General features: G+C 41.7%; 2 protein-coding genes across 6 annotated transcripts; one reads left to right on the top strand and one right to left on the bottom strand.

The window, feature by feature from the left end:
• Positions 1-485: 485 nt before the first annotated feature.
• Positions 486-14,183, bottom strand: LOC108706121 (interferon-inducible GTPase 5). Of its 2 annotated transcripts, none has more exons than XM_041571661.1 (3): positions 14,049-14,183; positions 10,586-11,226; positions 486-2,042 (listed from the first exon to the last, which is right to left on the bottom strand). In XM_041571661.1, the coding sequence occupies exons 2-3, from the start codon at positions 11,221-11,223 to the stop codon at positions 908-910; spliced, it is 1,773 nt and encodes a 590-aa protein (XP_041427595.1). In that variant the 5' UTR covers positions 11,224-11,226; positions 14,049-14,183; the 3' UTR covers positions 486-907. The 2 variants fall into 2 exon arrangements, with proteins under 2 accessions (XP_041427595.1, XP_041427594.1); XM_041571660.1 differs by lacking the exon at positions 14,049-14,183 and adding an exon at positions 13,847-13,982.
• On the top strand, positions 13,929-21,708 carry LOC121396576. Of its 4 annotated transcripts, none has more exons than XM_041571665.1 (4): positions 13,929-14,063; positions 15,646-15,824; positions 16,356-17,005; positions 18,573-21,708. In XM_041571665.1, exons 3-4 carry the CDS (start codon positions 16,365-16,367, stop codon positions 19,615-19,617), a joined length of 1,686 nt encoding a protein of 561 aa, XP_041427599.1. In that variant the 5' UTR covers positions 13,929-14,063; positions 15,646-15,824; positions 16,356-16,364; the 3' UTR covers positions 19,618-21,708. The 4 variants fall into 4 exon arrangements, with proteins under 4 accessions (XP_041427599.1, XP_041427596.1, XP_041427597.1 ...); XM_041571663.1 differs by lacking the exon at positions 13,929-14,063 and adding an exon at positions 14,294-14,420; XM_041571662.1 differs by lacking the exon at positions 15,646-15,824 and having other exon boundaries at positions 13,968-14,063.
• Positions 21,709-26,610: the final 4,902 nt, after the last annotated feature.

Genomic DNA, 26,610 nt, shown 5'->3' with positions numbered 1-26,610 from the left:
GGTGCATCTCAGGTCATTTTGCCTGGTCATGTGCTTTCAGAAAGAGCCAGCACTTTAGAATGGAACTGCTTTCTGGCAGGCTGTTGTTTCTCCTATTCAATGTAACTGAATGTGTCGTAGTGGGACATGGATTTTACTATTGAGTGCTGTTCTTAGATCTACCAGGCAGCCGTTATCTTCTGTTAGGGAGCTGTTATATGGTTACCTTCCCATTATTCTGTTGTTAGGCTGCTGGGGGGAAAGGAAGGGGGTGATATCACTCTAACTTGCAGAACAGCAGTAAAGAGTGATTGAAGTTTATCAGAGCACAAGTCACATGACTGGGGGCAACTGGGAAACTGACAATATGTCTAGCCCCATGTCAGATTTCAAAATTAAATATAAAAAAATCTGCTTGCTCTTTTGAGAAATGGATTTCCACACAGAATTCTGCTGGAGCAGCACTATTAACTGATGTGTTTTGAAAAAAAACATTTTTTCCCATGACAGTATCCCTTTAAAATCAGGTGACTTTCCATCACACAAACAAGGAAGTGATAATTCGGGGGCTTGTCAGAATCCCAAAATAGTGAATTTAGTGCATCCCTAAACCAATCAGAGGCTTTATATATACTACCTGCACTAGACCACTAACTGTTGGCTTGGGATACTAGATCCGATATAACAGATGAACTCAGAAGCAAAGCTAGAGATTAATATGCCCCCACAACAGTATAATTTTAGACTCTCCAAACCTTTAGAAGGATATTTCTTCCCAAAAGTATATTGAATTTGCACATTAGTCAAGACCCTAATTGGTCCACAACAACCCCTGCTTATCCCAGAAGCCAATGAGTGTGCTTTTAGAGTTATGTCTCTGTTCACACCACTTACTATACTCCCCAGTTGGAATGCTTAGTTTAATAGTTCAGTTCATAGAGGTAGAATGAAATGTTAGAGCCTTCTCCAGCACTCGCTGAGCATCTTCTGCCAAGCCCTCCAAGCAGCGACTCAGCACGCTATAGTTGGCATGGAAAGCAATTCCTCCTGTAGCCAGAGGGCCCAAGAGAGGGAAGCGGTGAAGAATGACTCCTGCTATTTCTAGACCAAGGCCAGTGGCAGTGCCAAGCATCTTCCCAACTAACTCCCGGGTCACCCCCTTTCCTGCAGGGCTGTGGATTTCTAACATAAGAGTAGCTGCAGGCACTCCATATTGTTGGGAAAGCGAGGCAATGGAACTGGCATCCAGCCCCAGCTCCTGACGGTAAGTGTCTAGCCTGGCAGTGAGCAAAGACATGTCGCATGATATGGCTACTCCAGGAACTGGCACACAAGCCACTAGGCTTGAAAGCAGAGCCACCTTCCAGATCTCATGAGCAAGTGCCTCTTTCTTTTTCTGGATAACTTCAGCAGAAAGATTTGGGAGAGAGAGCATAAAAGCGCGAGACTTATGGGTGGACAGTTGCTCCTCCAGATTCCCTAGCAATCTATGGAATTCTGGCCCTGGAAGTTTAGTGGGGCAAAGAACAAAAAGCTCATTTTTCCCTCTTTCCTCTTCCATTGGAATTGCTCCTTCCTCACAGGCTCGTATAAGGAAGACTTTCTTTCCCTGCTTTTTGAGCTCAGAGAGTAAAGATTTGAAGCTGTCGGTGGCCTCTGTTCCATTTGTTAGTAGCAGAAATATAAAGTCATAGTGGTTGATATTTACATGTTCTAAGTAGTCTTTAACCTCAAATTCATGGCTCCCCAGGCCTGGTATGTCCCATAGACTTGCTTTTGGGTATTTGAGACTTGGATACTCTGTTGGGGCTTCTGGATCTTTCTCATGAGCTGAACCATCTTCCTCATCTCGAACTCCTCTTAGTGCATTAAGGAGAGAGTGACGAACACTGCATTCACCTCCTTCAAAAGCAAAGTCAATGCGGGTGTCAAGCAGCATGTCCAGACTGTTCTGGATAAATCTGACCATCTCTGGAATTCCTCCTCTCTCCAGAGCAGACTGTAGTTCTGAAATCTCCTTGTCTCCTATTACCTCGTACCCCTGCTGGACCAGTGAGAGGGGCCTATATACAAAGAGAAGGAAGAAGAACATGGGGACATTAGAACAAAGGTTTAGAGGAAATCAAGTAGCATATATCTGATGGAAGTGTGCCGCAATTATAGTAGGAATTCTCACCTTTAAGAAACGTAAGTAAAACTGGATCTACCAATGGAAATTAGAGACAGTTGACAACTTTGCTTGTATAGGAGGAACTTAGACTAGCAAAGGATAGCATATAAAATCCTTCTACTAACATTCAAAGCCCTTCACGGCTCTGCTCCTCACTACATTTCTCATCTTGTCTCACTGTATGTTCCTGGCCAACTTCTCCTCTCCTCTCAGAGGAACCTTCTCTTCACACCATCCAGATCCAATGCCACCTCTCGTCTCAAACCTTTCTATCTTGCTGCTCCTTACCTCTGGAATTCCATCACTGAATATTCCTCCATAAGGAATCCTCTCTCATTCGCCTCAAGAAAAAACTATGATTTTTACCTTTTGGAGCTCTAGAACATTAGCCGAGTCCTGGCAATTAAGGGGCTATGCCTGTAACTTGAGCATTTTCCCCTCTAATTTGTGCCTGTATGTTAGCCACCCACTCTACGGAGCAGGGACCTTCTTCCTACTGTGTTTCTTACCACATGGCTTACCACTATATGTTCTTTGTGTATGTTTATTGTACTTATTGTGATACTTGTCCTGCCTATATATTGTAATTTTATAGTGTACAGCACTGCGGATCCATACATCGCTTTACAAATAAAGTTATACATACTAGTCTGGTTGCTGGTTGTGGTTCAATAGGTGGGTCAGACTTAGTACAGGGCCTCCATTAGCTCATAAAAAGGCTACAGATAACAAGTAAACACTGGTGTATCAGCTGTTCAGCAATTTCTCCAAGAAGATCTATGACAGCAAGTGTGCATCCAAATATCACCCTAATTGAACTTTCAGGTATATCTAAGAGAGCAAATAGGCATTATCTCCCAAATTGTATTCTAAATGGTCTCCTACCGGGACTGTTAGGGTGGTGACACACGAGGCAACTGGGGTAGATTAGTCGCCCAGTGATAAATTGTCTCTTCTAATCTCGCCCCAACTAATGTCCACTAAATGCCTTCGTTTTCTGAATTGCCTCGAAATTTACTCGTGAGGCAACTTCAGACGACTTCGGAAAACGAAACGTTTTGAGTGCCATCCCATACAGTTTAACCGCGGGAAGGCATTTAGGGGAGATTAGTCGCCCGAAGAAGAGGCGATTTGTCGCTGGGCAACAAATCTCCCCCAGTAGCCTCTTGTGTCACCACCCTTAGGGGTCTCTAGGAGAGCAAATACACATTATTCTCAAATCTAAGCGTATCTGGCCTCTTAAAGTGGCCATAGACGTTAAGATTTTTAAAAGATCTTTTTATCATAAGACCAAACTTAATCATTTAAGTGTACGATTGGTCCATCAACTAAAAAGACCATTTCAAGCAATATCATCTAGTTAAAGCCAGGAAAACTGTGGCTAACTGCCTGCTCAGCCCTGCAAACAATTGGACAATGGATACATTTCACTGTGAATGATGAAACTTTTCTAACCTGACCTATCGATTTTCTGGCTGATGTTGGACAAAAAATTGTCAGATGCATGATCGTTCGGTGCCCACTAATCTCCCAATAATTTAACGGATTCATCAGATTGCAGAAAAATTGGTCGCAAGGGAGAGAAAAAGGTTAACGTCTTTGGCTCCCCTTTAGGCTGGTGCTACACTATGCAGATCTCTGCATGTGGATAAATACAGGCAAGAATCCGCTCTATTGATGCCGGAAACATTCCCTCCACTCAGGTGCAGGTAGGAATACAATATCTTGCGTTTTGGCCCCAAAATGCTTTGCATCTGCTTGCAATCGACTGGAGGCAATGGTTTAAAGGAGACGGAAAGGTTAAAATTAAGTAAGCATTATCAGAAAGGTCTTTATAAATACACCAGTAAACCCTTAAAGTAATGCTGCTCTGAGTCCTCTGTCAAAAGAAACACCACATTTCTTTCCTTCTATTGTGTACTCATGGGCTTCTGTATCAGACTTCCTGTTTTCAGCTTAAACCTCCAGGGCTAGGGCTTGAGCATGCTCAGTTTGCCCCCTCCTCCCTTCCCTGCAGTAATCTGAGCCCAGAGCTATGATGGAGCAGGAAGAGACTCAGGCAGGAAGTGATGTCACACCAAGCGAATATGACAGCTGCTATCCTAAACAGAGAGCTTCTAGAGCTGTTTACTCAGGAATGGTAAAGCATTCTGCAGAATAAATATAGTGTTATAGTTTGCACTTTTGTGGCTAATTTATTGGCAATAAACTGCCTCTGTAGCTTTCCTTCTCCTTTAAGGGTTTCTAGGAAAGCAAATAGGAATTATCCTTAAATATGACTAATTGGCATTCTGCGTGGGCCTTCTAGGATATCTAGGAAAACAAACCGGCAGTATCATTGAATCTTACTCCGACTGGTCTCTGACCTAGGGTTTCTGGGATATCTAGGAAAGCAGGTATTGTGCCAAAATTTGCCCCTCCTTGCCTTCTAATTTCTGCTAGAAATCTGTATTTACTACCAATAGTGATCTCTGCTCTCCTCCCCGCTGTATCTTGTTGCTTGTTTACTTTCCATCCATCTGATGACTTTCAGTCCTTTCTCTGCTGCAGTCTCTGACTTTAGATGATACTTGACAACAAATCAGTAGATGTTTTATAACAGAGAACAGCCATCCATCTAAGTTAGATAATGTGTCAGACTGTAAACAGAGACTTGTAACCTGCGGCCTGGTCAGCAACAGCTTGGAAATGTGACAAACAAATAATAAAAAAAAAATTTCATTTAAAAAAAACTGGAGGGTCAACTTGACCCAAGGCCATCCGCCACCCCTTAATACTAAAGTATAGTTTCCATTTGAAATAAAGCATCTGTTTTAGTATTATAAAGTCTCAGTTAATCATTTATGTAACGTACAATACGGCTTTTAGTTTTCCTTCTTCAAGGTCGCTTTAATGTCCATCCACTTTCCTTTATACAGAAAGAAAAGTGGTTTATTTTGTGAATAGAAAGTTTCTTCTGCTTCTATTAAAAATAGGCATGCACCGAATCCACTATTTTGGATTCGGCCAAACCCTTCTCGAAAGATTCGGCCAAATACCGAACCAAATCCTAATTTGCATATGTAAATTAGGGGTGGGAAGGGGAAAACATTTACTTCCTTGTTTTGTGACAAAACGTCACGCGATTTCCCACCCCGCCCCTAATTTGCCTTGGTTCGGCCAGGCAGAAGGATTCGGCCGAATCTGAATCCTGCTGAAAAAGGCCGAATCCTGGATTCGGTGCATCCCTAATTTAAAAATAGATGTTTTTAAAGGGGAATTGTTGTGCTGGTTGCCAATCACTGAGCGCTGTCATAGCCCCGCCCCTATCTGTACCGTCAAACCCTCTACACCATCGTCACACCTCTAAAGTCATCTATTCTGTCCCACCCTGTCTGGAACATCCACCTCAAATGCCCCGGAGAAGAAATGAATAATAAATACAATATAACACCACGATATGTTGACAGCTGTGACTTTTCCATATATTTTGGAGAACTGTTCCTAAGAGGCTGAATTCCAAACATACCGTATATACTCGAGTATAAGCCGACCCGAGTATAAGCCGAGTACAATTTACCTATGAAAACTGGGAAACCTAGACTTAGTATAAGCCTAGACACAACTACAGCCCTGTCTCCCAGCAGCGCACATTCTCCACTAGTCTTTACTGACTAAAGGTGCTGAGAACAGAACAGAAAAAAGGGGGTAAAGGCTCATGTGCTGAAAAGTCTACCACGGCTTATACTCGGTCAGCGGTACCCGACCAAAGTAGCTGAGAATTGCAGTCACTTTTAATCATTCCTATACAACAGTTCACTTGGGGAGAGACTGCAATATCCCACAATGCCCTCTGTTGGTTTATATGAAAGAATAACTGTGCGCCCTCTGTTGGTTATATGAAAGAATAACAGTGACTGCAATATCACACAGCGCCCTCTGTTGGTTATATGGAAGAATAACAGTGACTGCAATATCACACAGCGCCCTCTGTTGGTTATATGAAAGAATAACAGTGACTGCAATATCACACAGCGCCCCTCTGTTGGTTATATGAAAGAATAACAGTGACTGCAATATCACACAGCGCCCTCTGTTGGTTATATGAAAGAATAACAGTGCGCCCTCTGTTGGTTATATGAAAGAATAACAGTGACTGCAATATCACGCAGCGCCCTCTGTTGGTTATACGAAAGATTAACAGTGATGGCAATATCAAACAGCACCCTCTGCACATGGTAGTGGGACAGTGGGACAATGCACACAGTAATCCGTTTGGCAATTCTCTGTCACCATCAACTTTGCAAAGAAGTCCGGTTGATCGCTGGGGGGGTCGCTTTGGCAAAATGTGCGCTGCTGGGAGACAGGGCTGTAGTTGTGTCTAGGCTTATACTAGAGTCAATAAGTTTTCCCAGTTTTCGTAGGCAAAATTAGGTACCTCGGCTTATACTCGGGTCGGCTTATACTCAAGTATATACGGTAGTTGAAAAAAAAAAACATATATTAATATAAAGTGCTAGTACAATAAATTAAATTCATCGACTGTCCCTCCTACTGATTAAAGTTAAGTTGATAAATAACTTGAAAAAATTAATTATGAGCTTTAAAATCCTTTATAAATAATTACCAACTGCAGTTTGTTTGAGGTTAAATAATTTATAGGTTATAAAGTGATGATGTGCCTAAATAATGATTCCCAATTCATCCAGTGAAATGAATAGAATTGCTCAGAATTCAGTAGGAAAATTAAGTAATAGAGGGTGAAGAAGTCCCGTTAAAATCCCAGAGCACTTAAGAGAGAAAACAGATTAACAAGATAGCAGCTGCCATATTAGCTTGGTGTGACATCACTTCCTGCCGGAGTCTCTCGCTGCTCACTCATAGCTTTGGGCTCAGATTACGGCAGGGAGGGCGAGAGGGATAGAGGAGCAAACTGAGCATGAGCAAGCCCTAGCCCTGGAGGTTTAAGCTGAAAACAGGAAGTCCGATACAGAAGCCCATGAGTACACAATAGAAGGAAAGAAATGTGATGTTTCTTTTGACAGAGGACTCAGAGCAGCATTACTTTGAGGGTTTAATGGTGTATTTATATAGACCTTTCTGATAAAGCTTACTTACTTTTTAGCCTTTCCTTCTCCTTTAAACCCCCCCCCCAGAATTCTGTTAAAAATTGTATAAATCATCAGCATTCTATTTTAATACCGACGGTTTATACCATTTTTAACAGAATTTTTGGGGTTGGTGTTATGTTTAATTCCTGGAAGCGGTTTATTACTTTTCTTTTTGTTCGGAAATCTAATTTACAATCTTGTTAATCTGTTTTTTCTCTTAAATGCTCTCTTAAATTTGTTTAACAGGAAAGCTAGCTCTTTACACAAGTTATTCAAGGTAACTTTGAGATCACAGTCCCAGAAGGCCTGACTTCTCCATCTTTGTGGGGTCCCGAAGACTAGCGTCCTGGGTCGGGTACCCGTGGGTTACCCGCAAAAACCTGCGGTAACCTCTGGGTTTCAGGTAGAAGTTCTGGGTGCGGGTATAGACGCGGGTCGGCGGTTCTGCGAGTTTGTGGGTCAGGCCGCGGGTCTTCTCAATAGCGATATTTACTCCTTTTTTCTGATCACGTCTACTTCCGATGATGTCACTTCTGGTTTTCAATGACAGCACTTCCTGATTCTTGATGGTCAGCAGGTCCGGGTTGCAGATAAGGTACTTGCAGGTCGGGTCGGGTAGCGTGTCCAAGCTGTAAGAATGTGGGTTTGGGTTGCAGATTGCGGGTATGGGTCGGGTACGGGTTCCAAAAAATGGACCCGCGCAGGACTCTACCGAAGATAGCAAAAAATAAGATAGTTTTGACGGGACTTCTCCACCCTCTATTACTTCATTTTCCTTCTGAATTCTGAGCAATGATATTAATTTCACTGGATGAATTGATAATCATTATTTAGGCACATAATCACTTTATAAATTATACATTTATAAATTAGTTAACCTCCAACATACTTCAGTTGTACTCAGCGATGGTAATTTATTATAAAGGATTTTAAAGCTCATAATTAATTTTTTCAAGTTATTTATCAATTTAGTCACTTTAATGAACTTAATTCATTTATTGTGCTAGCACTTTATATTAATATACAGTTTTATTCAACTAAGCACTATCTATGTGGGTCATTGTTTGATTTCTAATATTGATATACCAGCACGTGGTATAATCATCCAGTTTTTTCTCAACAAACTTTTCGGGAACAGATCCTTCCAGCAAATCTCGAATGCGTTATAATTAATAAAAAGGGGTATCTTTTTTTCTAATTAATTATTTGCGTGAGCTCTAGTACATCTGTTAGAAAAGGAAGCCGCCCTATAAGATAAATTGGATGTCAATGAATATCTGACACCCAACTGCTGCATGAAGACAGAATGAAGAGAAACAGATGCTGAGAGAGGAATAGTGAAGATAAACTTGATTACTTCAGAAACAACACAGAATTTTTTATTGATTGCATTTAGAAAGTTTCTTATTTCTGTATGCTGAAGCTTATATTAAATTTTTATTTTTGCAATAGTTCCCCTTTAATACATTTATAGGGCCCGCAGCCATTAGCTCGCTGCCATATATTCTCTAGCAAGCACAAATGAAAGAGGAGAACACAAATAATTCATCAAAGGGAAATAATAGGGTTTCTCCTGTAGAACATTCTGTGAAACTCTCATTATTCACTTCATGTTCCTGGGTGGTAGAAAAAGAGGAGGGTTGTTTCGGAGAACTGAGCAAATTAGTCAAATAGTTCTAAACACCTTATTATTGAATGAATCACTTACAGCCGGTACGGGGTTCCTGTTGTTATTCTGCCGCCTGCTGTGAATCTTATACCGGCGCCGAAGCAATACATTTGCCTATAATCTCAATAACTTGATATTCACAAGGGCTCATTTAACAACACTGGGCAGATTTCGGTCAGTACGGTAACCCACAGCAACCAATCAGAGGTTTCCATTTCACTGTTACCCCTGCAGTTTCTGCTCAGTTGGATTCTTGATTGGTTGCTGCCCTGAGCTAAATCAACCCGGTCTATTCTAAGGGTAGGACTACACAGACGTTTTCAGAGCAATCCGACAGGCTGCGACGAAACGCTGGTGTCAAATCGCAAGCGACGGAAATAAGGTGAGTGAATGCATTGTCGAATGAAGTCGCAGCGTTGATCCGCCGCAACACGACTGTCGGATGCAGACGCTGCGTCTGCATCCGACAACTGTGTCGCGTCGGATCAACGATGCGACTTCATCCGACATTTCTATCTCTTACCTTATTTCCGTTGCATGCGATTTGATGCCAGCGTTTTGTCGCAGTGAGTCGGATCGCGCCGTAAACGTCCATGTAGTCCTACCCTAAAGCCTGCCAATGTTCTGTACAGAAGTGACGTATATCTCACCTCCGAAATGTCATTTCTATGAGATTTGCCCTAATCCTTTTGGCTCGAGGATGATACAATTTTGTGCATATCTGAATATGCAGATTACACTTCAGATTTGGTATTTGGACAAATCTTTTTGACGATTTGGTCACATTCGTCAAGCCATAGCCAACTAAAAGCCTCCGGAATTAGTGAATTTAGTTCCATTTTAAAGGGAAACTAAACCATGCTGCTTAAAGGGGTGGTTCACCTTTAAGGTAACTTTTATTATGTTATAGAACAGCCAATTGTAAGCAACTTTTCAATTGGTTTTCATTATTTATTTTTTACAGTTATATGGTTGTCTTTTTCTTCTGACTCTTTGCAGCTTTCAAATGGGCGTCACTGACTCCCTTCTAAAATAGCCTGTAAGGCTACCAATGTATTGCTACTTTGTATTACTGATCCTTCTATTCAGGCCTCTCCTATTCATATCCCAGTCTCTTATTCAAATCAATGCATGGTTGCTGGGGGAATTTGTACCCTAGTTATCAGATTGCTTAAGATGCAAATTGAAGAGCTGCTGAATAAAAAATATTAAAAAAAAATAACTCAAAAACCTTCAATAATAAAAAATTAATACAAATTGCAATTTGTCTCAGAATATAACTCTCTACATCATACAAAATGTAATCTCAAAGGAGAACACACCCTTTAAACACACTAGATGTTGCTCCACTACAAATCCCAGCATACTTTGACATATTATCAAGGTTAAGGTATGCTGGGAGCTGTAGTCCAGCAACATCAGGGTTGTAGAACATAACACAAAATGAATGTCCAGTTGCCATTGACTAAATTCTACTAGATATATTAGTAAGAGGACATGCACTGATTTCAATATGTCCTATAAGATGACAATCCTTGTCTGGAGTTTCCTTGTGCTTTAACAGGTTCGGAATGACTGGTAAATGCTCGTTTAAAAGTGAACTTCTCCTTTAAGGTATGACAGTAACATTCAGTATAAATAAAGATTCCAGAAAGGCAAATACCTATAAAAACTTACCTCCCGCACATTCTGGAGGTCTCCTCTATTACTGCCTTTAATCGTGTCGTGTCCAATTTCCACGGCTCATAGCCGGACACCAGAAATAGCCTGATCTCCCCTTTGTTTTTTAGGTCACTAAAGGGCTGGAGGGTGAGTGTGCAGAGTGAGTGCAGCACTTCTTCCCGACTAAACATCTCCTTCATCCTCCTCTTCAGGGTGTGCAGATCACAATCCACCTGGCTGCGCACCAGACATAGCTTTTTCCCTTGGGAGAGAGCACTGCGGGCTAAATCTATATGGACACGTGAAAACTGCCCATTAGTGACCAACAGCAGGAGGTCGGCCTCTAAAATCCATTTCTCAGGAGATCCATCCTCCAGGGGCAACTCCCAGAGGCTCAAACCAGGATGAGATGGGTGAATGTACAGTAAGGGCCCTCCAGGTCTTGTTGGGTACAGAGAGGTCACATTGGAGTGCTGGTGGCTTTCCGTCAGACCCAGCAGAGCTTGGATCAAAACGGTTTTACCAACGCCAGGACTACCCGCAACTGCCACCGAGAACTCGCAGCACTCCTCCCTGATGCAGGATGCGGGATCCTTAGCGACACATAGACGGGGGTCATCCTCAGATAGGCTTAGCTCATTGAGGGACTCCATCACCTGTTAGAGTGGGAAATATACAACATAAGATCTAATTGTGGGATAAACATTATACAACAAGGATGAAAGATGAGAATTCGTAGTTGAACTAAAGTAAAACCCTCTCGCTAAGCAAGTGATGTCTCATTGCCCTCAACTCAATGCGACCACCTGTGACCCTTCAACTCTGGTTCTAAAATTGCGCACAGTAAACTGTTGTATTTTGGATGCTCCAATAAGGTATGTCTGGAAAGCACTGTGACAGAATATCATTAGGCATTTGGGATTTTGCTGTTCTAAATAAATATATTTTTTAACTACATCGTGGAGAGTGATCCAGTTTGTGCCAACCTTTTTCATTTGATATTCTGTCACAGTGCCTTCCTGAGCTGAAGGCTTAAGGTGTGAGCACCTGGATCCCCCAATGCATTGGGTAAGTTAAACCCTCAAAAAATTTACAATTTGGAGCTTGAAGCACTATACAAATTATTTATGTACATAATGTCTGGAAAGCAGGCTAGGTAATAACTGGGGCAGGTCAGACAGCAGCAACCAATCAAAATGTGCTTTTAAAGGACAGAGCAGTAAATGCTACGTGCTGATTGGTTTATGTGAATTACAAGACTATGGAGAGAGGGAGAGAAAGACTCTGGGGCAAATTCACTAAGATGCGAAGTTGCGCCAGGCCCAACTTCGCCGCACTTCGCCAGGCGTAGTTTTGCCAGTGCTCCGCAAATTCACTAAAATCCGAAGTTGCCCTCAGAGGTAGCGTAAGTTTGCGAATTTGCGCTAGCGTTGATTCGCTATGTAAAGCGAAGTTACGCTAGCAAATTTCGATGGAGGAATACGTATCAGCACTACAAATGCCTAGAAAACCTTCAAATAAGCAAATAAAAATTTTATTTTGCCCTACACATGTGCCCACTGTCTAGGTAAGTTGCCATGAGTCAGGAAATGTAGGGGGGAAGGAGGGGAGCCCCAAAAATTTTTTCGATCTTTTTCAGCCTATCACCCATCATGTAGAAAACACGCCAGCGTTTTTTGGGACTTAGAAAAATTTTTGACTTTTTTTCAAACAATCCCTATCTACTCTATTGCGCTTCGCCAGATCTGAGGTGGCGAAGGAAGTCTAGCGTAAAAGGTAGCGTTCAGTACACTGCGCAAGTTAGTGAATTTGCGTAGTTACGTCGCTAGCGAAAATTCGCCTGGCGTAAGGGTGCGAAGTAACACTAGCGAAACTACGCCAGCATTCGTTAGTGAATTTGCGCAGTAACGAAAATGCCAAATGCTAGCGAATTAACGCTAGCGTTCGGCGCTTAGTGAATTTGCCCGAGAGAGAGAGAGAGAGAGAGAGAGAGAGAGAGAGAGAGAGAGAGAGAGAGAGAGAGGGAGAGGGAGAGGGAGAGGGAGAGGGAGAGGGAGAGGGAGAGGGAGAGGGAGAGGGAGAGGGAGAGGGAGAGGGAGAGGGAGAGAGAGAGAATAGAAGAATAGTAGAGAGTATATAATAGTAAGCGGGTGGGGTAGGTGCATGATGTAAGGACAAGGTAAAGGCAAGGTGTATATGGGACAGGAAGGGGTAAAAGGTGTAGAAGGAGAAGATAGTATGGGGGTCTGGATGTATGGGGGACAGAATGGGCTGAAGATTTATAAAGGAGATGATCAGGGATGGGGTGTGTTGGTGGGTATTACAAGGTGCAGGATGTCTGGGGGGGATATGGTGGGTGACAAGATGTAAATGACAGATGAGTGGATAGTGTATAGGGTGGGGAACAGGATGTATTAGGGAGATGACAAAGAGGACAGGTTGGGGGCAGGCATACCTCCCAACTGTCCCGTCTTTAGAGGAACAGTCCCTCTTTTGACAGCTCAACCCGCAGTCCCTCGTTTGTACTGGAAAGTCACATTTTTCTCTGCACTGAACAGCCAGAAAAAGATACAATGTTTCTAACTTAATTGGTGTTTGGCAGAGAGCCCAGAACAGCCACAGCTGCAAATAAGATACATCTGTAACAATTTATAGATAAGAAAATAAGTAATTGTAACAATAGAAGATAACAGGTCCCTTGGGAGAAGTTACAATCACAGCTTAAAGGGCAATTCACCTTCATTAGCAAAACTTTAATAACTGAAAAAAACACAGAATTATGTTGAAACTTTCATAACCTGCCAAATTTTGTAAAATGAACATGGTCATTAGGGGGTGCGGCCACAAAAATGGGTGTGGTCAAAAAAAATTCTCGCTGCAACTTTTTTGTCCCTCTTTTTATTTTCAAAATGTTGGGAGGTATGGGCAGGGTGAATCAGTGTGATAAGAGGACGAGGTGCAGGGTGAGAGGACATATTGGGGGGGGTAGGGAGTATAGAGGAGAGGGCAGGATGATGGGGTGGGAGTAGATGTGCAGGGGAAATGATAGGTTGGAGGGCAGGTTGGGGTGCACAGTGTATAGAGGGACTGAGAAGATGGGGAGCAGAGGATGGGGGGAGGGTGTAAAGAGTGGGGGGCTGGATGTATATCAGAGGATGGGGGGAGGGTATATATGAGGGGGAGGGTGTATATGAGGCGGGAGGGTGTATATCAGAGGGTGGGGGGAGGGTGTATATCAGAGGGTGGGGTGTATCAGGGAGAGGCTGCAGGTTGTACCTATGACACAGAAGGTGCCGGGGTTCCTCCCAGTGAAGCCGATGTCCGCGGGTGAATAAACTCCAGGTCCCAGTTCCCCAGTGTGACAGCCGCACTTGTGTTTTGTTCGCCAGCTGTGTCCCCGCCCCCTCACGTGTCTGTATTTAGACTCCGCCTCCCCCAATGACACTGACACCCAAACACTCGGCCAAAGCCGCCTCACCCCGGGATGGAACAGGTCAGTCTGTGACTCTCACAAGCCCCCTGTCTCCCATCTCTTCCTCCCGCGGCGCAAATTCCTCCTGTCCCTTCTGTCCGTGACCCTTTATCTGTCCAAACGCTGAACAACAGTTGCCCTCACGCAGGGGATGCTGGGACTCGTTCTAAGACTGATTATTCCTGGTCCTATCTCTTTATGTGGCCTTTCGTTCTGCATCACTTCATTCGTCACTTCCTGTCACTGCTGCCCCGCCCCTTTCTCCTGTCAGTCCCTCCCTTGGGGGTTCCCCAGCATCACTGCTCCCTCATTGTGTAGAACTATCCCCTAGAACTATCCCCACACTGTCTGCTTTTCGCTCCAGGTGGAGGTTTCTGTGTAAGTGAATAAACGTTTCTTTTTTTGCAATTACAATTTCTTTAGCAATGGTTCACCTTTAAGTTAACTTTTAGTATGTTATACAATTGCTCTTCATTTTATTTATAGTTTTGAATTATTTACCTTCTTCTGACTCTTTCCACTTTTCCATTAGGGGTCACTGACCCCATCTATTATTAACATGTATTTATTTATATAAACAATAAATGCTCTGTAAGGCTACAAATGTATTGTTGCTTTTTATTACTCATCTTTCTTTTCAGGCCTCTCCTATTCATATTCTATTCTCTTATTCCAATCAGGCATGGTTACTAGGGTAATTTGGACCCTAGCAACCAGACTGCTGAAACTGCTGAATTAAAAGCTAAATAACTTGAAAACCCAAAATAATAAAAAAAGAAAACCAATTGCAAATTGTCTCAGAATTTCACTCTCTATATCATACTAAAAGTTAAAGGCAAACAACCCCTTTAAATCCAAGGAGTGTTGCTCTTCTTCCTGAGTACTAGCACCCAGGTTTTGTTGCTGTATGTATATATATATATATATATATATATATATATATATATATATATATATATATATATATATATATATATATATATAGTTTTCCTAAGCTCTCAGAACCATTCTAGTGCTTTAGTGTAAACTATTATGTATCTCTGTATTTCTACATGCTCTGCCTTGCTATGTGCCAGTAAATCTCCCTGCCAGCCCTCACCAGATTGATAAATATTAAAAAGTATCTCTAAATTTGCACTCGGTATTTTGTTTATAATTTATTATATAACATTACAATTATTCTCACAGCCACCTGATTCAATTAGTTAGAACCACGTACATTACAAATTAATTATCTTTAATTTACACATATGCAAAAAACCACATATAATAATAAAGTGCATTAATTTGAAGCTTAAAATGGTGTCACAGTTGATCAGTGTTAGTAAAGTGCATTAGTTCATATTGGATTTGATTACTGGAACTGTTGATGAGTATTGTTAAAGTTCATGATTAGTTCGTATTTAATTCATCAGTTGTAGACCAGTTGTTATGGACATATTGATTCCTTAATTGATTAGTTTGTAAGTGTCCCAAATAAGTTCATAAATTTTCCAAGTGATCAGTAAAGAAAAACACTGAGAGAACGCTAACTCGGTTTATTCCTTCCTTCTGCCACTGTTCAATTGTTCAAATTGCCAATTTCTATTACTGACACTTTCAGCAGTCATCTTTCCAACTGGAAGTAAAGTGGAAACAATTGTATCAACGTATGGCAAGAATGTAACGCTTCCAGTCCCTTACTGCCAGCTAATTAGAGAGACAGCCAGATCACAACAATGTACGACAATGGATACTGTTGCTTAATGGATTTCCTGTATTAAAGATGTTCCGAGGCCCAAGGTAAATCTAGAAATGCTGCGCTTTCTACTACCTCTAGTAGGATAGCGCAAGGGCCCTCACCAGATGCCTATGTCTGCTTTGTTTTGCTTACCTACTGGTCAGTGCTAATCTGTACCATATATAGGGTCTCATTTATTAACACTGGGCAAATTTGTCCATGGTCAGTTACCCATAGCAACCAGTCAGTGATTAGCTTTTTAAAGCCAGCTGCAAGTAGAACAATGAATGCAACAATCTGGTTGGTTGCCATGGGCAAATTTGCCCAGTGTTGATAAATGATCCCCACAGTCTCTCTATGGTCTTTAGTCCTACCCAAGATTATTCCTATCACACAGATATATATCAGATCTGCAGCCTTTGCCCTTTCCTGTATTATCTTGCAAGATCTGTATCTTATTACATAAGGTTATTATTGTTCCATCTGCTTATCCTGCTCGTCCATTAATAATCGGTAGATCTCAGTGTGAGTGCTCAGATCTGATCCCCCTGCTGCTCTAACCTTGTGATTCTCTTCTGTGTTTGTAATTCCAGGCTGCAGATATGACAGATACTCAGATCCCTGCGAATGCCGCATCTGGACCCCCTGATCCGTTTTCACTTCCCGAGTCCCTGAATTTTAGCATTGCCATCATAGGACCCCAGGGGTCAGGAAAGAGTACACTGGCCCGGGCTTTGAGCCACCAAACTGAGCAGTTTAGCAATGGATTCCTGGAGTCATACTTTAAAGGAGAAGAAGGGTCTCATGAGGTTTCCAAGTATCCTTATCCCCCTCTCCCCAATGTCACACTCCTTGACTACCCTGGCTACAAGGCTACAGACTCACTAGCCTCTTACCTAGATGGGATTAAGCTAGACACTGTGCAGTACCTTCTGGTGACTGTAGGGGGAGCTGTATCTGACACTGACCTGCAACTCTTAGGAACACTCAAGCAGAAGGGGAAGCAGCACTGTATGGTCCAGACTCACACAGACTTACTTTTGCACACAGAGAAGAGAAGGCAGGGGAAGAGTTACTGGAGAGGGCAGACACTGCAGGGAATGAGGAGCAGAGTGGAGGAACATCTAGGGGGAGCTGGGCTACAAGGATGCAGGGCATTCCTTCTCTCTGCCCTCGAACCTCAAAGCTTTGATTTTCCGGCCATGATGGATTATATGGAGGGAGAAATCCTGCGGTGGCCAAGGTGAGAGGCTGTTTGTGTTTTTCACATGCAATGGCTGACTCTAATATCCCATATAAAAGGCTTCACGTTGGCTCTCTTTATTTACTGACCATTCGGCCATTCTGTGTACATTTATCTTTGCAGGCACTGTACAGCGAGAGACCCTGCAGACGGGTTTAAAAATCAGAAAAAGGATAAGGCTAGAAATGATGGCGATACAGTTTTCTCTGGTTCTAGTAACCGATAGCAACCAATCAGCAGATTCAAAGCATGCTTCAAAGCATACATCTGATTGGTTGAAGTGGGTTACCGGACCTGCAGCAAAGTTTACACCTTTATATATAAATATGGTATGTACTGTATGCATAACATTTATTGTCTATTCCAGAGGTACAACAGATATTTGTGCATAAGAGCATGGCTGCCTTCGGGGGGGGGGGGGTTGGTTCTCCAGTCAGGGGCCCTGTGCCATGAGGGGGCCCTAAGAGAGGTAAAGGTGAAATTGGCAGGTCAAAGAGGGGCGCAGTTTGTAAGGTGTGGGCAGATTATGTGCATGGTTTTAACATATTTGTGGCACGACTTGTGTATAAATGCCAATATTCATTGGGACCACCACTACTCTGGTGACTGGTGGGCTAATACTTGGCCAAATTGGCACCATTATTACTGATGGAGAACCTGCATGAGAATATATAAAGGATAATGAAGGCCAAAAACCCTAGGGGGCAGATTTATAAAGGGTCGAATTGAAAATTTGAATTTAAATTTTCAAAACTGTCAAATTCGACTAGGGAGTTATTCAAATTCGATTTGAGGTTTTTTTTTTAAAATTTGAATCTGATTTTTGAGATTTATCATACTCCGGTCCTTAAAGAATTCGACTATTTGCCACCTAAATGCTGCCAAATTGCTGTTTAAGTCTAAGGAAGAGGTCCAGGAATCAATTTGGAGCTGTTTGCAGGCTTCCTGACTTTCGAGTTTTCAAATTTGATTAGAATTTGATTCAAATATTCAGGTCGTTTTAAAAATTCGATGTTAATAATAAATTTTGATTGGCTGAGATTCGAATTTAGAGAAGTTTTTAAAAAAAATTCTAAAATTGACATTTGATAAATCTGCCTCTAAGTGCCAGTTAGGAACCCTCCAGATAGCTGTGTACTTGGAGTAGACACATCTTCTTCTCCTTCGACAAGTACATCTGATAGGGAAATGGTTCGACAGGATTTGCAGTGTAACAAAATACAAGATTCTTTGGTATAACTAGTCACGGAACAAAGAGATTCTTTAATTAGACAAGTGCTGTACTTCTGAACTGCATGGGATCAAAGACTTTTAGAATGATCATTTTCTGAATGTGCCTTAAGCCTTGTATTATCCGTTATTTGGATTCCTACAAGAATGACATTTTGTTGAGATATTCTCTATAACAATGGGATCTATAGTACGGTCAATAAAGATGCTAACCGTTTTTTTTTTGTTTCCATCATCCACTGGGGTTGACAGATGGGTTATATTAGCTAATGATCTACTACTGCATTGATCTTCAAACTGTTGCAACCCATTATCAGAATGTTTCTTCTTTTTGCAGATCAGTTGAAAACAACATAGAGAACCAATGCCAGGAGCTGGTGTCTGTATTTGCAATGCCGTGTGATCAAGAAGGGCTGGTGGAATTCCCACCCTATCTCAGCATCTTGTTAGACATACCTCCCCCTGTACCTGCTATTGTGGGTGTGGCAGGCAGCAATAAAGAGACCATTGTCCATGGTCTTTCTGATCCTCCGATGTCAGGACTTTTGATAAAAGCCCTACCAGGGCCCAGCAGTCCACCGCTGCCTGTTGATCAGTATCTGCAAAACTTACAGCTAGAATCATGTGATGTCTATCTGATTGTAGAGTCTGGGCTGGACAATAGCTTCCGTGCCACCTTGGTGGAGGCATTGGTAGCGGCTGGCAAGCATTGTATGCTGATTGGTGGAGACGGAAACCACATCGGTGGAGGGAAGGAACCTGGGCATGATGATGAAGAAAAGCGAGCATATCAAGGTGCCACTGATTTGCGAGGGCTAAAGGTTGCTTTAGAAAAAGGGGCTTCTCAGTTGATAAGAGAGAGACTATTGCATTGTCTTCCATCTATAGTAGCTCAGTTGGTGAGGAGAGAGCAGAGGAGGATTATGATGGGGGTACATAACCTATGTCTGGATGTATGCACTAAGGCATTTTATGGGCAAATTCCACAAGCCCTCTCCTCACTTTCTGCAGCTCTGTCCTCTTTCCGTTCTCGGTTTGGTCTGGACGAAGATTCCATTTCACGAATAGCTCAAGTAACTGGGTGCTCTGCTGAGGATTTACACTCTGAAATCCACTGCCCCCTGACAGTGCCCCAGAGCACAGAGCAGTTGCAGCAAATGGTGTCTCAGCCTCTGTCACTATCTGAATTAGTCTGGAGTTACATCCCGGTCTGGGGTGGGACAGAGACAGCACCCATCTTTTCTCCAGAGCGCACTTATAGGCTGCTAGTTGAGAGTGTATTTGGAATGGCACAAGATGCAGAGAGAGTGCTGCTCCGGGGTTGCACCAAGCAAAAAGGGACTAAAGAGAGTGCTGTCACCTGTCGCTGGCCCTGTATTTGAAGATCTAATGTTACAAGAGCAACCTGCTTCTCCTTACCCTTGCCTGAGCTGAATAACATAGAGCCCAATGCTTCTTGGTCTTATCTTCTGAGCATGCAACTTGGCAAAATAAGGAAACTGCCATCGAGTTTCCTGGCACCACTTTTGCAAATATATGTCTATTTAAACATATCTTGCCTAAGTAGCTAAAAATTAGGCTAGAGGTTCTACGTGCGTTTCACAAAGCTGATAATATATTAAGATATTTAAAGATTTGAAGATGGCCTGAAGACCTGACTGGCTCCCATTCCTAACCCTATCCCCTCGATCCAACTGTCCCATTATATGGCAAGTCTTGCATTTCTGGAAACTCATAATATATAAAGATAATTAACACTGAAGTGCAATACCATGTCCTGAAGACCTGCTTGGCTCCCATACTTAGCCCCATCCCTTCCACCCAACTGTCCCATCACATGGCAAGTCTTGCATTTCTGGAAGATATTTGAAGATGGCCTGAAGACCTGCCTGGCTCCCATACCTAACCCTATCCCATCCAACTGCCCCATCACATAGTAAGTCTTGGGCTCAAGGTGCAGAGTTACAATAAATGAGTTTGTAATGAAATTCAGAAGAAGCTGAAGACAAAAGTGGTTTAAATGCAGTAGGTGACACTTATTCACCAACGGCTTCCGCTCTAAAGAGAAGAAGTGACTTGTCACACACTTGATGGCAGACAGCTATGAAGTAATATGTATGGGGCCTATGTTTGGATATATGAATGTGATATATCTTTTCCAATATATGGTGCCTACCATTTATAACTTTAGTATTTTCCAATGATAGATGTACACAATAATTTACATATTTCTTCGTTCCTGCCTACTTAAAAGGATTGTAGTAATCCTTAGTTAGGTAGTAGACGTCCTGAGTTTTTATGACCTAAACTCTAGTTTCTACCTACTTCAAAGGAATACCCATCCTGTAGTCTAATCGAATGCACAATAAGTTAGGTCCATCCAGGATGCTTTGATTCCTAATTATATATAGCAGGTGTGTGGTCTGACAACAACATACCCTGAGAAACCATCTGGAGAGGGTCTTTTACATTTTAAAGAGGAACTGTTTGTACAGTTGTTATTGGTCAAAAAAGAACATCAAAAGAAATGAGCTGGTTTAACTAAAACAATAAGATACCTGTTTAACTTGTCGTCAGCCAATCAGAACCATTTCCCATTTTGGTCAATGGGATAGAAACAGTATAACAATGGAGCTGGTTTTGGCAGATTTTGAAACGAAGGAAGAGAGAGAGAGAGAGAGAGAGAAAGAAGGTAGTAGAAGGAAGTGCATAGGGAAAAGCTCTTTTGTAGATTATACCCTATACATATAACTTGTGGGCACATTTTGAAAGACCTCTGTATCATTTGCTGTCTCTGGGCTGGATATTCTCAAGAAATCGTTTCATCTCTGGGAACCTCGGTTGCATCCTTTTACCTTGCTGTTGTAAATTGCAACAATTACGGATACATACGTCTCTAAACTTACACAACAAGCAATATCTGTGTGGCAGTGCCAGGACAGCAAGCTGGAGACACATGAAGGAAACATGGTTCTGTGATGGCTGACCGACAAGACTTCCCTACATTATAATCCTAATTTATTAGATTAGGGATCGGATTTCTTGCTTTCCTGCTGCTGAATAAATCCAGTGCATACTCCAGGTTGTGGGAGGCTGTCACATGTACCAACAGTTTGTGCATGATACACAACAAAAGTTGATGCCCAAATTACTAACGGAGCACTCACTAGCACCACCTCTGGCTGATGTGAGGAGCATATGTCTGTTACAAGAGAAATGTGTTTACAGGGGCGTAACTATAGAGGAAGCAGACCCTGCGGTTGCAGGGGGGCCCAGGAGTGTAGGGGCCCCAGTGAGACCCTAATTAATTAGCAATTTTAATATATCTTGGTAAAACAGGCCAACTTATAAATATTTTGGGGCCCTAAATTGAATTTGCTATGGGGCCCAGTAAAAACTAGTTACGCCACTGTGTGTTTATATGCTTTGTGTTGCACATGTCATAGTGCTAATAAATAACCCTTTTGTTTCCAGTATGTGAGCTTTCTTGCTTTATTAATGCCACACCTTTGCCCCACTGTGATGAAATGTATTCTTGTTGAGGATATGGTGCAGGGGTGATGAAGTAAAGCATATCCTGATCTAATTTTTCTTTCTTCTGCACTTCCCTGGCTGCTCCTTTCTTGTGCTCCATCTCCCTGCTTTCTCCCCTTCTACAGTATGTCCTTTAATCCTCTCCATATTCTGTGTTTGAAATACTCCATCTCCCTTTGTTCTACTCATACCTCGTCTCCATACTCTTATCTGCACATACCTCAATACTCCATCTTTCTACAACTCTCTGTTCATTCTTTTTGCTTCTCTTCTATTCCTCTTCTTCAGTTCTAAACATCTAATCTGGTTTTTTCTCTTATCCACCTTCCTCCTTCCTAATTTTTCTTTCTCTCCCTTTCCCCCCTTGTTTCCATTTGTTTTCTTAAGCTTAAACATCCTTAATCTCTCTCCCCTCTTTTCCATCTTTTTTGTCTTCTGCTAAATTCTTCATTTTTTCAAGCCACACTCCATCTTTTTTCCATCTGCTCCATTCTATTTCCACAGTTTTGTTCCATTAGCTCTGAATAGGTTATGCCAGTAATTAGGATTCAAGAATCATCTGATGGGGAAAACACTGTTCCCCTTGAATGGCTTATAAGACAATTTTTTCTATTTTTTTAACATGCCCTTGACTTTGTGGTATATAACTAGGATTCATTTCACACATGGGTGACTCTGTATTAGGCATGTTCAACCTGTGACCCTAAAGCTGTTGTTAAGCTCCAGCTCCCACCATTCCATCAACCATGAGTGAAATTTGCATTCTTATAGAGAAGGTGTAGCCTGGGTGAAACACAAGATGCCCTTATGTGGAACTATTGTGTAGGATTCAAAATATACAATATGGATTGCCAGATTTGTTTTTAAACTTAAGGTATTTAACATTGGATTTCATGTTCCGTAGACTAATGTCACACGAGAAGATGTTGCTTAGGTGACTGAACCCCAAAGAAAGTATGTGACTGCAGGAGAACTGCACATAGATTTACTATTGTAGACACAGTAACTCATATTAAGCACTGTAAATACATGTTCTGTGTTATTTGATTACATGGGAATGATAAACCATCACTGGGTTTTTACTCACACTGTGACCCTGTCCCCCCTAATGTTTTTTGTGAAAAAAGACACACTCAAGTTCAACCTTTTATGTCTATATATAATCTGCCTAGTTGATCCAGGAGAAGGCACAGAAGTCCTTCTGAAGCGTCTCCAAATTCCAGAGGGGGAAATAATTCATTCCCGACTCCAATACGGCAATCGGACCAGTTAAATGGATCAACTTTGTACTAATACAGTAGCTGTTTTCAATGACTCTATTTTCTCACTTGCTAAAAATCCATCCAACCCCCGTATTGAAGCTTTATAATGTTAACAGTTTATCTTTATGGCCTCAAATGAAAGTCTCAAAATAATTTTCAACATAAGGCTATATTGGTCATGCCCAGCCACCTCATTCCATTTAAGACAGAGCTTGCAGTGCAATCACAACTTATTTTTTTAGGTTTCAAGAGATCGGAAGTCCTCCATATTCTGCTTCTTCAGGAAATGAGTGCGAATAGTTTGCCACTGACGAGTGCTGGAGTTATGGGCATCATGAATCAGGCATTATAACTGAGCTAAGACCTGGGCATGAAGGTGGATGGGCATCACCATGGAAACAGGGTGGTAAGTTTTTGACTGAATAGAGATCTAAATCTAGTGTGGTTTAGGGCTGCTAACCCCAACGAGAGCCTCATTATCTCCATCCTTGTGCCATAATAGAAACAGAGTTCCAATTATTTTAAGACCCTCCCATTAATTTTAAGCATTTGGTAAAGACATACTATTCATATGCAGAAGCCCTGGGGACACTTAGAAATACATATTTATGCAACACTTATATGTCTATATATATATATAGACAAATACAAGATTCCTCTGCACTCAACCCATTATCAATATATTTAAGACAGAGCAGTAGCAGTATGCACAAAATGTCTCTGTCTTAAATATATTGATAATGGGTTGAGTGCAGAGGAATCTTGTATTTGTCTATATGTATTTTGTGGTCACACCCTCATTGCACCCCCGCCTAATGGTTTTAAAAACTAGTGGTGAGCACAACTTTCCCTTGTTTGTTATAGTTCTACAAGAGCAGTGACCAGCTCCATGTTGTAGCTCCCACCCTCTCCAACTATAGTCAGGTGATCCCACTGGTGTCTAATAAAAGGGCAGCCAAGTTTGGGAGTTTTACTTTGAAAGCAGCTAGTAAGTTGCAGGTAAAACGTATTCGTCCCTTTTGTAAAATGTATAATGAAACCATAGAATTCTTAATGAATCAAATGAAAATTGAGCATAGGACTGGCCAGATATGGGATGACTTTGACGTAGTTGGCCAGCTTAAATATATTGCAATATATGGACAAACAATCCCTGTTTTGTTTAAAGGGTAAGGCATTTTTCAGTAGCAGTATGCACAAAATGTCTCTGTCTTAAATATATTGATAATGGGTTGAGTGCAGAGGAATCTTGTATTTGTCTATATGTATTTTGTGGTCACACCCTCATTGCACCCCCGCCTAATGGTTTTAAAAACTAGTGGTGAGCACAACTTTCCCTTGTTTGTTATAGTTCTACAAGAGCAGTGACCAGCTCCATGTTGTAGCTCCCACCCTCTCCAACTATAGTCAGGTGATCCCACTGGTGTCTAATAAAAGGGCAGCCAAGTTTGGGAGTTTTACTTTGAAAGCAGCTAGTAAGTTGCAGGTAAAACGTATTCGTCCCTTTTGTAAAATGTATAATGAAACCATAGAATTCTTAATGAATCAAATGAAAATTGAGCATAGGACTGGCCAGATATGGATGACTTTGACGTAGTTGGCCAGCTTAAATATATTGCAATATATGGACAAACAATCCCCTGTTTTGTTTAAAGGGTAAGGCATTTTTCAGTAGCAGTATGCACAAAATGTCTCTGTCTTAAATATATTGATAATGGGTTGAGTGCAGAGGACTCTTGTATTTGTCTATATGTATTTTGTGGTAACAGCCTCATTGCACCCCCCGCCTAATGATTTTAAAAACTAGTGGTGAGCACAACTTTCCCTTGTTTATTTATTTATATATATATATATATATATATATATATATATATATATATATATATATGCTGACTCTTTTATCACAGCATGAGAAAGAACACAGGAGTATGCAAAAAGCTTGTGAAAAAAAAAGAAAAGAAATAAGTAATGTGAATGCTTCCCCAATATAGCGAGGAGGCACAAGGCGTATAATGTGCTGGTATTGTAGCGCGGCCAAATGTGTCTCAGCTCGAGCTCCAATCAAGCCCGGGCCATTTACTTGTGGTTTGCTGGGCAGCTTTTCATGAGATTTACTGGATCCCATGCTAAGAAGAAGTGATAGCTAATGGGTTTCTGGACAGCCTCCAAGTGCAAGTGCTGTCAGCTCACTAATAGTTAGCAATCAGAGGAAGATCAAGTTTCCAAACAGTAAACGGCATTTTCCACTTCAGAACAAAATGCAGAAGCACAGAGATTGACTTGGACAGAGAACATCTTGGTGGGGGGGGGGGGTTTACATAACTGCATTTCTGGCAATCGGTAGTTAGTTGAAATCTTTACATTGTGCTTACTGGGATTCTGTGTCTTTGGTGAGGAGCAAGGTACACCGGAAAGCTTTGTAGATGGTGGACGCAGGATATATATCCTCAGGAATGAGATGCTGCAGGGTACATATGCTTGGTAATGAGCACTGGGCAGGGTATATATAATATAGATCCATGGGAGTGAGCTGCAGGCAGGATTAGGATCCAAAATATGCAAAAGCAAGACCAGCGCCTGTGGCAACAGAAGTTTAGAAACCAATATGGTGCAGTATTTCTGTTAGAAAGGATGACACCCAGTGTTTAGTTATAATTAACCCTAAAGGTGCCGCAGTGTGTGTAGTACTGTAAAAGGGAGAGAGTAAAAGTAATAGACACCTTTAATAGACACCTTTAGGGTTAATTATAACTAAACACTCGATTCGAAGGATTTTAATACAACGATCGAAGGAATATCCTTCGATCAAAAAAACGCTGGCAAGCCTATGGGGACCTTCCCCATAGGCTAACATTGACTTCGGTAGCTTTTAGCTGCCGAAGTAGGGGGTCGAAGTTTTTCTTAAAGAGACAGTACTTCGATTATCGAATGGTCGAATAGTCGAACGATTTTTAGTTCGAATCGTTCGTTTCGAAGTCGAAGTAGTAGTCGAAGGTCGAAGTAGCCCATTCGATGGTCGAAGTAGCCAAAAAAAACACTTCGAAATTCGAAGTTTTTTTAATTCGAATCCTTCACTCGAGCTTTGTAAATGTGCCCCTTAATGTGAGTGCAAATTTGTTTTAAACTTTTTTATACTTTTTAATAAATGGCGTTACACTATCCTGGCTTTATATATCTCTATGGGAACATGAGGAGCTGACAGACAGAGGGACAGACCTGCTAAACACTACGAGCCATATACTATACCTACAGTTTGTAATAGGCAATCCAGCCAAACGGTGGTGGAAAAATTGGAAAAACTTTGCATGTCACCAATAATAGTGGAAATTTAAAGGGGGGGAAAAAAAACCTACATTTACTAAGGGTCGAGTATCGAGGGTTAATTAACCCTCGCTATTCGACCATCGAAGTTAAATCCTTTGACTTTGAATATCGAAGTCGAAAGATTTACCGCAAATACTTCGATCGAAGGAAAAATCGAACGATTCGAAGGATTTTAACATTGATCGAAGGATTTTCCTTCGATCAGCAAAAGGTTAGCAAAATTATGGGGAAGGTCCCCATAGGCTAACATTGAAG

The sequence above is a fragment of the Xenopus laevis genome, chromosome 7S (genome assembly GCF_017654675.1).
Source record: "Xenopus laevis strain J_2021 chromosome 7S, Xenopus_laevis_v10.1, whole genome shotgun sequence".
Lineage (NCBI taxonomy): Eukaryota > Metazoa > Chordata > Amphibia > Anura > Pipidae > Xenopus > Xenopus laevis.
Note: the sequence above shows the minus strand (reverse complement) of the source record. Positions and strands in the feature narration are given on the sequence as shown.